Source organism: Primulina huaijiensis, unplaced genomic scaffold (genome assembly GCF_012295235.1).
Source record: "Primulina huaijiensis isolate GDHJ02 unplaced genomic scaffold, ASM1229523v2 scaffold43369, whole genome shotgun sequence".
Classification (NCBI taxonomy): Eukaryota; Viridiplantae; Streptophyta; class Magnoliopsida; order Lamiales; family Gesneriaceae; genus Primulina; species Primulina huaijiensis.
In genome coordinates, this window is record NW_027360496.1 from 191,994 (window position 1) to 206,247 (window position 14,254).

General features: G+C 33.9%; 2 protein-coding genes across 2 annotated transcripts; both read left to right on the plus strand.

The window, feature by feature from the left end:
* Positions 1-3,128: 3,128 nt before the first annotated feature.
* LOC140970152 (uncharacterized) lies at positions 3,129-11,100 on the plus strand. Its single transcript, XM_073431767.1, has 9 exons — positions 3,129-3,368; positions 3,463-3,608; positions 4,225-4,312; positions 4,994-5,462; positions 6,458-6,532; positions 8,315-8,409; positions 9,664-9,789; positions 10,220-10,309; positions 10,633-11,100. The coding sequence occupies exons 1-9, from the start codon at positions 3,303-3,305 to the stop codon at positions 10,747-10,749; spliced, it is 1,272 nt and encodes a 423-aa protein (XP_073287868.1). The 5' UTR covers positions 3,129-3,302; the 3' UTR covers positions 10,750-11,100.
* A 1,135-nt stretch (positions 11,101-12,235) lies between these two features.
* Positions 12,236-13,926, plus strand: LOC140970199 (UDP-glucuronate 4-epimerase 3-like). Its single transcript, XM_073431833.1, has one exon. It carries the CDS (start codon positions 12,487-12,489, stop codon positions 13,813-13,815), a length of 1,329 nt encoding a protein of 442 aa, XP_073287934.1. The 5' UTR covers positions 12,236-12,486; the 3' UTR covers positions 13,816-13,926.
* The last annotated feature ends 328 nt before the right edge of the window (positions 13,927-14,254 follow it).

Here is a 14,254-nt window from a genome sequence, read left to right on the forward strand (position 1 = left end):
TTGGTTAAACTATAATTTTCTCTTATTATCTACCTTGGTAAAAACAAAAAAATCAATCAACTTATATTTTCTTTATTTTCGGAATTATCCACTTTTTTTGTGCACAAAACACTTTTAAATGTGGGCGTGTTTATATATTAATCATTTTATATTTGTTTGTACTTTGTAAAAAACTATTGCCAAAAATTTAAATTTCCTATGATAAAAATATTCAAAACAATTAAAAGTACTCAATCGACATTAAATAAAATACATTTATTCCACAAATTATCACAACAAATAAGAAATCTATGAGCTCAAAATTTTATCCAAGATGTTCATGAAATTATATCAGAATTCGATTATCTTATATATAGCTATCGATATCGTCAAAACTTTGAAAAAAACATATCCGTATAATTAAGATTTTATATTGCATTTTCTAACTACATTTTACTTTCTAAAAAATAATTCCAATATTCTTGAAATTTGGAGTTCAAGAATATTATTGAAATCAATTTACAGCAATAATCAAAACCTCCAATACCAAATTACCCTATATGCTTCACTGTTCATTTTTCCACTAATAGACACACTTAAGTAATCACTAGCACACTCATTATACTTATATATGTAGTGGTATATACTAATTGTCATCAATATACACTCATGTACTACAAAAAATAAAAAATAAAAAAATTCTGTATGCTAATATAATGATAATTTCATTCACGGTCTATTTATTTATTTTAAAAAATTATAAAAAGATACTCAAAATCTAGTTTTAGGGCTTGTTTAGAATTTTGTATAAAAAGAAGACTTTATTGAAGAAAATATAATTTTGTTATATATTTTTATGCAACAATTTGTACTGGAAATTTTGGTTATTGGATTCTTGAGTGTTGCAAATGTGGTTGACTAGCTCCATTAATTATGGGTGGAATAACTCACTTGGTTGTCCTCTATAATTTTCTAGGAGCGACTATCATATGATTATATATTGTTCTAGAAAATTCAAAATTACACCTACATCAATTTGTACATGATAGATTGTTCTAGAGATCGAGCTCCCGAGTCATCTTTAGTTCTATAGAAAGTTCCATAATATTCTAGAATCTTTTAAGATCTTTTGTCGCATTCTAGAATCTAGATCGAGTCTTCAAATTTCGATCTTCTAGCATTCTTCATTTTTTCTAGAATATTTCAGACTTCTACACCATCACAATTTAAAAAGTACTTGTTCCTTACGATAAATTGATTTCTTTGTCGAAGAACTAGATCGTGTTCGGATTTGCGAAATGAATATCAAATTTAAATATTTTATCACAAAATATAAATTTCTAATTTGAGATTTTAATAATATTTTATTTGTAAAATTGGGTCAATGAGAGTACAATCGTGTATCCAGGGCCCATAGTGCTAATTTGACCGAACATAAGTTATAATTAGATAAATTGTTATGATAACATCATTAAGATATATAATTTGATCTTAACCGTGAAATCAGCATGAAATAAAAATATTTTAGAAAATTATAGAAAACACCCACTTCGGTCCTTGATTTCTAGTAGAATTAAATTAATTTATAATTAATCCAGAGGAGTACAATGATCTACAAGTAACTACGTGAATTTGTTCATATTTCATAAAATTAGTCCAAGGTTGTTTCTTATAAAGGTTTCTTTTTTTAAACTAAGCTATGCATTCATTTATGAACATGATCTGGGCTTCCTAAATATAGTATTATGTAATTCTAGCTTTATGTTTATGCAAATCAAGGGATCACCAAATAAAGATATAAAATTTTCGAAATTTTTATATTTTTAATTTTATAATTTGTATATTTTTTAACCATATTTTTCTTAGTGCATGACGCGTATCATTAATATATAAATTGTTATCCCGAAAAAAAGTCGGATGAAGAAGATGACAACAGTGTGTCTAATAATATAGACAACAATGCACAACAACTTGGGGCGACCATACTTGCCTCGAAATTTGTTGTAAACACGAAGAAAGGGACTATTCAAAAAGTTGCTTCGTCGAACCCGGTGAATCCAGATTGAGGATGCCATAACTGTTTAAACCAGACGAACCTGATTTCTAGGATGATCATGAAGATATTAAGGCCATCGAGCATATGGATTCTAAATGGCACAAGGATCCAAGTTTTCTTGAAATGGCACGAGGATAGAGAGAGAGTTAGTCTTTTGTTAGAATTGTTCTTCCAAGAGTCGATCCCTTGTTAAAGAACATCCAACTGCTCCGTACATCGTTGGAAGCAAAAGAGGCTGCAATTGTTTATTATTGGAAGAATATGATTCATAAAGACTACACGAGAACTCTAGTAATATATGTTGACACTTAAAACACTATGTAATTTTTTTAAATACAAATTTTATTAAAATAAAGCCAAGTTTTAAGATGAAAAGCGATGCACATATTGAAAAACATAAAACGAGATAAAAAATTAGTTCTGAAAATGGTAAATGCAGGTCGAGTTGTTTTATTGTGAGGCAATTCAATTTTCTAAAATCATAATAAAAATGAGTAAAAAGTAATTAGGCATATGAAATATTGAATAAATGTCAAATTGGTACATGAACTTTTATTAATGGTTTTATTGGTACATATCCGTGGGATTCCGGCCAATTTCCGATGAACATTAATATAATATATCTAATTATTTTGTTGTAAAGGATATAACCTATCTAATATAAAAAATATAATATACAAATATTCCTAATTAAAAAAAAGAAATAAATTTGTATTTTTTTGTAATAAAGGGCAAATTGGGCATTTTAGTTAAATGTCATCGGAAATTGGCCGGCGCGGATATGTACCAATAAAACCATTAATAAAAGTTCATGTACCAATTTGACATTTATTCAATAGTCCATATACTTAATTACTTTTTACTCTAATAAAAATGTAAATTTTTTGCGAGACTACTGCTTAATTCAAGGGTGATTTTAGTTGACCTTTGCTTTATTCCTATGTGATTGGCCCATAACTTATAAAGCCCGGTCCATAAGATGAGGTGGCCCACACGCGGATCCAGCTCATGGCCCATGTGAGATGTCCACCTACAAGTGGAATCCAATATAATCCATCGGCTCAAATTAAACACCAGTCCACCCCACCGAATCCAACGGCTGTAAGACGTGCTTTCCCTCCCGCTACGAAAACTTCTCATCCTATTTCTGAACGCACATTAAAAAAAGAAACCCTAATTTCTCAGAATTCGAAGAAGAAAACTTCGAAGAATTTGTTGCTCACTACCCCTCCAATCAATCGAATAAGAGGTTACGATTCCAATAACAATGAGAGGGACAAAACGTTCTGCAATACCCGACTCTACTCCTCTTTTCAGTTCCAACGACTCTTATGTAAGTGTTTCTGATAGGTTTAGCGAATTGATTGAGTTTTAGTATTTTTGTGTAGTTAGATTTCAATTAGGTGTATGTGTATGACCCGTTGCAGATGCAAAGCAAAAGATTAATAATGGGATCTCAGTTTGATGCACAGAAGGCTGAACCATCATCAATCCAGCAGCGGCATATGTTGGACATGAAGAGGGCTGAATCTTCGAGGCAGCACGTGAGAGCTCTAAATTCCCAATTTGCAAGGTTCATCCATCCTGTTATTATGAATTTATTCTTATTTAAACCATTATTCCTTCATTGCATCGGTGCCTCAGTTTACGTTTGTTGAAGTTATTTGGGTGAAATTGCTGTAGAACTGGGCTCAAACTTTGCTGCACATTTACATCCAATAATAAACCGCCAGTGTTATATGATGGTTTTAATTCATTGCGACAATCGAATTTTATATTCTTGGAAGTTGATAATACTAGTTTGTCGTTTACATTATGATATGGCTATCTTAGAGTTTGTGATCTGTTCTGTTAGACTGAATGAAAAATGACGTCTGGATTGATAATAGTCAGCTGATTTGATTGTTACCTTGTGTTAGTGGTCCAGAGTTTTACCCCTTTAATGGTAAGATAATTGGCAATGCTTCATGAATGTATATTGTTGTTGCAAATAAGTTTTAAAATGTAAGAGTTGAAGATGTTCACAAGTTTCTGTTTTTTTTTCTGTATACTTTGTGATTTGAATGAAACACGTTTAACGTGCTATTTTGTAGATCTCTTTTACATTTCTGGGTGTAACAGCACTGAAATTCTACATTTGAATATCTTAATATGGGCATGCTAACATCTGTAATTCTCATATTGACCAGTTGGATACAAGCTCAATTACAAAGCCACCCGGATGAGCTTTGGGAAGACGGAGTTCAGGATTACTTAAATCATGCTAAGAGCATTTTGGTCAGTTCCTAGTTCCTACATCTTCTTACTTTCTTGTGTCTTGAAGCAGAGCATAAAACCTGAAACGTGGGTTTATGCCCCATTATTTTCAACATGTTTTATTATAAGAACGATGAACTTGTGCTAGAAATTTAAAAACAAATTATAAAATATAAAAAACTGGAAAAATATTACGGAAGAGAAATTGAGGTGGAGGTGCAATAGGCATAAAGTAGCACTGCTTTAAGAATGATTAATTTTTATAGCACATGATTTGACATAGTTTGGATTTTAAAAATGTATAAATGACAAAGCCACGAGATAAATGTTTTTTTTTCAGAAGAAAGGTTATCAAGCTAGATAAATACTTATAATATTTTTAAATAAAAGAAAAGCTACTAAAATAAAAATGATAATAAACCCATTAACCAAGGGTAGCCTAGAGGGTGCCCTAGGCTGAAAGTATTGTGGCTGAAATGGTTGAGCTCCCAAAAAGGAGTTGTTTTGATATAACATTCGCAGAAGGAAAAGAAAGTAGAATACGATTATTTACAAGGAATTTTACTGTATTCATATTGAACCTCTCAGCACTCTCTATAATACTTGTATGATTGTATTCACATTGCAGAAACTCTTGAGGAATTGAAATAGGTTTTTCTCTAAATGTACCAGTGGTGGTTTTACATGTCCCTATAATTGCAGGAAAAATTTAGTGATGTTGTTAACTGGCTCAAGATAAATGCCTCAAAGGGGGAGAGTTCCCACCAGTCATTCGGTGATGCTCAAATGAAACCGACCTTTGGAATTGGCATAAACGGTAACTACTTGGTTTTGGAAAAACCTGTGTTTCCCCCTACTGTTACCATGGGCCTTGGTCTGAATTCCGGCAAGCTGCAATCAAATGATACTCAAACAAAACCAGCATTGGAAGCTGACAAAAACATTGCCAACTTGTTTTCCGTAAAACCTGAGTTTCCGGTTGCAACCGCAAGCTTTGGAGAGAGTTCCTCCCAGCTGCATTCAAATGATACTCAAGTGAAACCATTTTTGGAAGCTGACAAAATCAATCACAAACCTGGGTTTCCTCCACCAGCTGGAACTGCAACGTTTGGAACTTCATGGACCCCTGGAATTCTTTTTAATAATAATAATACAACATTTACATTTGGAGGTATTGTAACGTTCTCTGTGGATTTGCAACTTTTTCTAATGTGAATAATTATATATGCAGTGTTTTCCCGTGAGGTTCCAGTAAGTAGTCAAATACATTTGTTATGTGTTTCTCACTGGCTACTCTTTGAAGGCATGTGGAGCACACACTGGCGTTAGGATTTAGCAGATTTATGATATATTATTAAATGGATGGAAGAGGATGTGTTTTTTGCGGGATGAAAGTTGTAGCCTGTCTAATGTGAAAATAATGGTTTATTGAGAAATTAAATATGTGTCACTGAGTAATATTTATCAATAGGGGAAAGAAAATTTTTTCTTGGTTCAGTGAGCTGCAATGGTAGCAAAGGGGATTAACATTTTGTTGGTCCCAAGCTTAAGATGACCGTGATTCATGGAATTGATAACCAAGTACAAGCCTATTTAAATCTTTCACAACTCTCACTGACGTCATGGGAAAGTAATGACTTAGCTTTTATGTTAAATTCTATTTAAATTAAAACAAATTTTAATATAATTAACAAGTCAATTTATAGCTAGTATTCTTGTCTTTTTAATATGATTCAGACTTTGAATTTAAACATAGAGTGAGATTACCCCTCTCCAGCCAAACATGCGAGCCTTGAAACATGTGGCCCCTTTTAATTCATCTTAATGTTCATTATCCAACAAATTTTGAAGTGTGTATAAAATGAAAACTACCGTTTTCATCTGTGTATAAGCCAGAAAATGGGGCCTTTTCAGGCAGTAATCCAAGCCACACTCACTTTTTAGTACCCTTTGAAGCCACTTCGACATTTTTTTGTTCTAGGGCATACCGACTATCAAGATATTTTTGCCATTCAATCAAATGCTTTCTGATCTAGTTTCTTACCTGTGAATGATATGGCTTCAGTTAGAAGATTCTTTTCTTCTTTTGGCCCTCTGGACCATCATTTTTTATGTTATGGAAATGAAAATTAATGGATCGTCTGACTATATCTTCTTGTCTTCTAGGAAATCAGGTTTCTGCTCCTGCAAATGTGAATTTAGTTCCCGCTAATCATGAAGTTTCCAACGAGGAAGATGGTGGTAAGAGTTTAAGGTTTTAAATTTGAATGGATGAATTCATGTTTTTAAATTCTCATGCACCTAGATTGTCTTGGCATATGTTATACACTTATCTTGTTGTAACCACAAAAATATGCTAATAATCAGCAAAAATAAAGAAGGATATGAGCTGTGGAATATGATGGCATAAAATGAAAATAAGGTTCCCAGAGGTAATTCTTTGTGCCTGGGAATTCATCTCTAGGGCCCAATAAGTTTATCATGATACTTTCTTATGCTTTGTGTATGGACATTTATTTCCGGTTTTGGTTTTGCATGCTTGCATTTGTGGTAGCATAAACTTTATCTTCTTTATGAACACAGTTAGAATAGAACCGAAAATCAGATGTGGTTCTCATGGCATATGGATATATTTAATTTTTGGTGGTTTATGGGTGAAGCCTTAAGCTAATGAAGCCCTTCTTTTACAATGTTATTCTCTAGCATCGATGATTTAAAACTGACTAATGTATACACTCCCTTCATCTCAAAATGAAGATTTCATTTACTAGAATACTCAACAAAATGATTTGATTTTGACTAGCGTGTATAATGAAATTTTCAAATGTGATTTGTGAATTATATGATTAAATACTTGGAAGATTGATTAATTCAGTTATTTGTTCTTGCAAATTGTAATTAAAAGAATTAGTCGAGTTGGCTGATCGATTGCAACCATGTGAAATTCGGAAAGGGAGTATAATTTTTCACAATACAATTTTTCCTAAACATGTGAAAAATCACCTGATGAAAATTTACTCGATCTTCATTGTTCACCGTGATCCGATGATAGAAAAAAGGTTTTCGCATTCATGTTCAAAGCAATGGATTATACCATTCCTCAAACTTATGCTTACGTTCAATGTAGTTTGGTAGTATTCTCTTTATGTATTGAATCTTGATCTTTATCAAGTCTTTTAGACATAAGTGCCTGAACTTTGTACATGCAAAAGTCAATCATCCATGCCACATTAAATGCCTCGAGGAAATTTCGCAAATTTTATGATGGTATGACCTACAAAATTAAGATTTGTAATTTTTTTTTATGAAGATAATGAATGAACAATTTTTTAATCATACGTGCTTAGCAAATTGAAGAATTTCACAGACTTGTCAAATTCACTGCAAATGTTGCTAACCTTTTGTAGAGTGAAGTCTTGAGACATATGTAAACTAAATCTTGCTATCCCAGCGAAGAAGTTGCATGTTTCTCAATATATCTACAAAACACGAGGCCTAAGGGTATAAATGGACTGGGTCTTTGAGCCAATCCTAGTCCAGCTGGTTTAGGATTAAAAGCAACCTAACCAACCAGTCCAGATTGGGTTAGTCCAATTTAGCTTTTAATGTTAATTCTTAGTTATTTTTTAAATTATAAAAAAAAAAACTGAAATAAAATAATCAAATATACGATGTATATCAGGAAATTTTAATGAATACTTTAAAAAAGAAATTAACTTATTATCAAGTAATCGTTATGGATCAATCGCGCAGATAAAAATAACCCGCTTGAATATTAATTTGTTTGATTAGGGCAATATTGAATTGAATTTTCACCAGTGAGGATCAGATTTTTGGGTTTCTGAGTTTTGATAACAGTGTTACATACTCCCAGAGTATTATGGTTATTGGCACTACACATGACATTGTTTTTCTTTTTTCGCATGGATACTACTGTGATTTCAGTGAAGTGTGTGATTTAGGACTTGGACTAATATTGTCTAAGCTCTGTACTTCTTTGCTTGCCTATGTCCTTTATTGAAGATGATGCCGAACAGCCTAGCATCCCATCTCTAATAAGGAGTGAAGAAAAGGGAATTTGTGTCGTACATGAAGTCAAATGCAAACTTTATGTGAAGGTAATTATGTGCGAGCTGTAATACTCCTAATTATTGCTTGTTCCTTTGAAATGCACGTATCTAATCTGTTCGTTTGATATTGGTCCATACTGTTTTTCTTTAAATGGTAATTATTCTACTTGTAACCTTGAAATACTTTCAAGATTTATTCTTTAGGCGAGAACTGACTTCTTAGTTGATTCGTTGGTTTCCAAGCGAGTTAACTCCTTTAAGATCAAACAATTCCATCGAATTGGAAACTTCCAGATAGTTGTTTGCAGATCAACCATTTGATATTCGGGGGATATCATATCTCGTGTCCCTCATTAGCAATTTTGAAATCGATTCCTTCAAATCTATTGCTCAAATCAAATCATTCAAACCAAATGCGACTAAAGATTTTACCCAAATGGAAATTAATAAGTGATTTTCATATAAGAATCTTAAGATAATCACACAAGGAATATCAGACTTTATTTTAATTTTGCTCGATCCATCCATTCATGAGGTCAAGAAAGCTAATGGATTTTGAAAGAATTCCAAATCGAGATTCCTGCAAATTTCTACCGATCAAGGGGCTCTGATTGAATTGATTATGGTTGTTTTTTGAGGTATCTGGAGTCTTAACTGTTTTTTTATGTAACTGAATTTGGTGTAAAGCTACGTAGCTACCATGTATCAAGGTGGTCGAGTCCAAGCACAGTGCACAGTTTTCAGCTATTCAGTACCACAGACATACCAATAAGAAATAAAGGTCTAAAATGTCATTTGGCTGACCAGTTACTGTAGCGAAACCAATTATGATGCTGGCGGAGTGAGATTTTGTGCCATTTCCAAAACTGATAGCTGTAAAACTATGATTTCGTGCATGTTTTATGTTTCTATACCTCATGCTTTTATACAAACATATTTAATCGCACCAAGATTCAAAATAATGCGTATTGACTTGTGTTCTATCATGTGATAAAAACAAATTTTTGCTAATTGCAGAGTACGCAACATTAAATATTTTTTTCCAGTGAGGATGTGTATCACTTTACATGCATGCATCCTATTTCTCTATAAAGGAAAAGCTTTTGGTTGTTTGCTATCTTTTACTTTTTTCTTATGGAACTCTATTCTTTTTCGATAGAATGTGGCTTGCTAGATATGTTTATTTTTCCGACTGCATCAATTTTACTTAATGATTTTGGGGCATACCTCATTATTGATGTTACTGTATGCTCAATTGTTGAATGTCATTTGAGCTTCTTGTCATGGTTATCTTGTGTTCAGTCAATTGACCCAGCAGACAGAGATACATGGAGAGACAAAGGCATGGGTCAACTAAGCATCAAATGCAAGGAAGGTGTTACCAAGGGAACCAAGGAATCAAAGCCAACCATCATCATACGAAATGATGTATGTTCATTTCTTAGATATTTTGTATCCCATCGTTCAAAGAATCCAATATCGTAATACTACCTAATGTCTTCTATGGTAAATACCTCGTTTTTAATCCTTTCATTCCTTGTATATTCCTCTCCTTTATTTTGGATGTCTGAACTTTGTGGGGATTTTCCTTCCCTATTCGGCTATTCCATATCATGTTTTCATATTGATGCACTGTGAACACTTCATTAAGCAAGTAATGGTGTCAATATTTTTTGGGAGGAAAAAGTCTAACCTTGTTCTTTAGATGTACCTGTAAATTTTAGGGAGCGAGCTGTGAAAAAGAATGTATGTAATGCATTTGATGTGAATCAAATTAGTAGTACTATTTTTTTTTTTCTCAACATGTGGCATCAGTTACTGTTTTATCTTTCTTCTGTGTTTCCTTCAATTGTCGCAGGTGGGGAAAGTTTTGCTGAATGCTTTGTTATATCCAGGCATTAAAACAAACACGCAAAAGAATTCCGTTGTAGCTATATTTCATACATCGGTAATGTATCTTGACTTTTTAAAATTATTTATTTCTGCTGATCTATCCTATTTGTTCTGTTTATACCTAATGGTTGTGGCTTTTCTGTTTCTTTGAACTAAACTAGTAGAATTCTTGGTTGCAAGAACTATACGAGTACACTCGATTTGCGTACAGCTCAGGGTTCTAAATCATTTGTAGTTTGGTTCCACTTTGATTTCCATTTTTGTTGTGCTTTACATCACTACAAATGTCTACTAGGGCAGAACAGTTTTTAGATCTTTATTCATTAGTGGTCTGCTTGAGCACTTTCTGAATGTTGGTCTCTTTTTGGTTTATTAAAGACTGATGGCGACAACAGTGATAATGTTGTTGCACGAACATTCTTGATGAGAACTAAGACCGCAGAGGATCGGGATAAGCTCGCGGCTGTTATTCAAGAATATGCTCCTGTAGCCTGAGAATGAAAAGTACATGGAACAAACGTACGTTGTTGTAATCTTGTTCAAGAGTTCAAGTCCCTGCTAGCATCTCCAGGTTTTACTCGATGGAATGATTTTTCGTGGGTTTTGAAGACGGGGGAAATTTTTGAAGATTGAGGAACCATAAATTAAAAGTTCGAGGAAATCCCGAGATGTATACTACGCTAATATAAACTTCTATGTTTTGTGGAGATCAAGAAAAACACCTCACAAGCTAGGGCAGGCTGTCATCGAGCTGGGTACTTCTTAGTGTACTCGGTCATGTAAGAATCATACAATATTTTTGTGCGATTAGTTTCAGATTTATATTATTTTTGACTTTTATCTGCCTTTTCTTTTTGCCACTGATCTCTGTCAAAGTTTGTCGAGATAATAAGGACAACACTTTGTGAGATGAAGATATGCATGATTGCAAATTTAACGAGTTGAAATTATAATTTGAGATGTCATTTTATCCGTGGACGCTGAAGTGAACACGATAAGTTAGCAATATATTAAAACTTTTTATATATATTATATATTAAAAAATAGATGATTTGACATTATGAACAAAATTTAAAAAATATTATTCATGATAATTCTCAACTACTAGATTGATATGATGTTAGTATTTCTTTTACTTAGAAGCCCGAATTTATTCTAGAAAGCAAATAATACACTGAAGGATAAATCTTGATTAATATTTTTGAAATTTTCCATTTTAACAAAAATACCTTAAATTGATTAGCTAGAGTTTTGCAAAAAATTTATAAGCTTGTACATCTTAAAATATTATGAAAAAATAAAATTTTAAAACTAAATGCAGTATAATTAAAATAAGTTTAACTGAAAATTAAATCAAACGTGTGTGGAAATAATTTGTAGTTTTGTGCTATATTGTCAACATTTTACCTACACGGGATTTTTATTTTATTTTATTGTATTGTAACTGGATATTAGTTAATTGTAATTATTAATATTTAAACCTAATGCATGGCACTTAAAAATTATATAACATAAATGGAACTTTCGTGGAAATTTACCTTTAAAATTGCTGTTAATTATGTCTAGATTTAATGCAAATAATTTCACTGCCCTGTCAAAATTCTTGATCTTACCCAATAATTTAGCAAATAAATTTGTTCAAGTAAAAATGGAAACAACCATTGAATAGGGGATACGCAAAAATAAAAATTTAAGTTTTTAAAGATAATATTATTTAAAGAGTTTTATTTTTGTATGATTTGAAATTGAACTAAATAAATATTGAATTTATTGAGATCCCAAGGAATATATGGACTTTATCATNGATTACTCATATTTCAAAGAGCTTAGGGATTAATGAAAAGGAAGGTTTGACTTTGGTCGATTTTATATTATAATATAAACCCAAAGTGTCTTCGAGAATTGTACGATTTAAATTATAAAAGTAAAAAAATAAGAACAAAATTATTAAATAATTTAGATTTTCCAAATTCCTCGGACTTTTCGAAATAAATGAAGAGAGGACTTTGGCTTTCCCCACGGATCGCCAGCACGCCGCCGCCGCCCACCGTCCCTTATAAACCCCTCTCCTCTCTTCATCGCGCAGATCGCATTTCGGCTATAATCACTGGAAAAATTGATCATGGGAAGAACTTAAATGCGATTAACGCTCTAAATCTTGGCCCATTTCAGCCTGCTTTATTCTTGCACTCGGGAAATTGAGAACAATCCTAGTTTTTTTGGGGAATTTTAATGGCGCAACTGAAACCCATACTCTCCCATTTTGATCCGATAATCCCTTACAGTCCTGCAAAGTTCAAACCGGACAAAACGGCGGCGTATGGCTTCCACCGCGTGCGTTTTCCTCCAAGAATCACTCTTTGGTCCTTCCTATTTCTCTTTTTGCTGCTTCTTTTCTTCTTCTGCTCTCCGCCTTCCGCCACTTCTGCCGGGAAGCGCCGTAGCCTCCAGAACAAGGGTTTTTCGGGCCGGCATAGGTTGAGCCCGAATTGGGAAACCAAGGCCCGGAACTCGGCGCGTCCTCGTTCTAAATCTGGCTTCTCTGTTTTGGTAACTGGGGCTGCTGGCTTCGTTGGAACCCACGTAGCCATTTCTCTTAAACAACGAGGCGACGGAGTTGTTGGGTTTGATAATTTCAACAATTACTATGAAATCGGGCTGAAAAAAGCACGGAAGTCCCTCCTTGAGCGCCATTGCGTGTTTATAATAGAAGGTGACATCAATGATGCTGCTTTGCTTGGTAGGTTGTTTGAGATTGTGCATTTTACACATGTAATGCATTTGGCTGCGCAAGCTGGTGTGCGGTATGCAATGCAGAACCCCAGTTCTTATATTCACAGTAATGTTAATGGCTTCGTTACCTTACTTGAGGCATGTAAAAATGCTAACCCTCAGCCTAGTATCGTTTGGGCCTCGTCTAGTTCTGTTTATGGTATCAATTCTAAGGTACCCTTTTCGGAAAAAGATAGGACCGATCAGCCTGCTAGTTTGTATGCAGCCACTAAAAAGGCTGGTGAAGAGATTGCACATGCTTATAATCATATATACGGGCTTTCGATCACTGGGTTGCGGTTTTTCACTGTTTATGGGCCCTGGGGAAGACCTGACATGGCTTACTATTTCTTCACCAAGGATATATTGAGAGGGAAAGAGATAAAGATATTTGAAGGGGGTAATCATGCTACTGTTGCCAGAGACTTTACGTACATTGATGATGTGGTGAAGGGTTGTTTGGCGGCCTTGGACGCCGCTGAGAAGAGCACCGGGAGCGGGGGAAAGAAAAGAGGTGCTGCACAGTACAAAATCTATAATTTGGGTAATACGAGCCCCGTGCCAGTCGCTAAGCTTGTGAGTATCCTAGAGAAGTTGTTGAAGACGAAAGCTAAGAAGAAGCTGTTGCCTCTGCCTACGAACGGGGACGTCTTGTTTACGCACGCGAATATAAGTTTGGCTGCGAAAGAGCTTGGTTATAAGCCCAGCACTGATCTGGAGAGCGGGCTGCAAAAATTCGTGGAATGGTATCTCGATTACTATGGCTCGAAGAAAAAGAGCCCCTGGTGAATCGCCATTTCCTAAACGAAATGGTGATTTTGACTTGGTTCATTTTCAATGTTTTCCTTATCAAATGCACATTTCAGTTTATGCTCCTATCCGGTATAGCTTGTTCATTTCTGAGAATGGTGCAGCCTTTAATTTGCTAGAATGCTATTATTATTTTTTATGGACATTTTAGATGGGGTTTCTGTTGGTTAAGCTACCACATTGCTAATTTTAGCTATTTCAGTCGTAGTCGAGACAATATTGTACATTCTCTGATGGTAGAGAAGATGCACTCATTCTGTGGTAATAATAGATGAGTAAAATGCACTTGTGCTTGTGTTTCTGCTTATGTAATTTTGCACTAAAATTTACGTTTTATCAATCCCAAGTGTCTCACTTTGGGAAAAGTTCGAAATGGATCTCATATACAATAACAAATATTAATCTGACAATGTCAAAT

Excerpts from the sequence above, each read along its gene's own strand:
- LOC140970199 (XM_073431833.1), top strand. The coding sequence starts at position 12,487 with ATGGCGCAACTGAAACCCATACTCTCCCATTTTGATCCGATAATCCCT.
- LOC140970152 (XM_073431767.1), top strand. The coding sequence starts at position 3,303 with ATGAGAGGGACAAAACGTTCTGCAATACCCGACTCTACTCCTCTTTTC. Across the intron at positions 5,463-6,457 it reads TACAACATTTACATTTGGAG|GAAATCAGGTTTCTGCTCCT; the intron begins GTATTGTAACGT and ends CTTGTCTTCTAG. Across the intron at positions 9,790-10,219 it reads CCATCATCATACGAAATGAT|GTGGGGAAAGTTTTGCTGAA; the intron begins GTATGTTCATTT and ends CAATTGTCGCAG.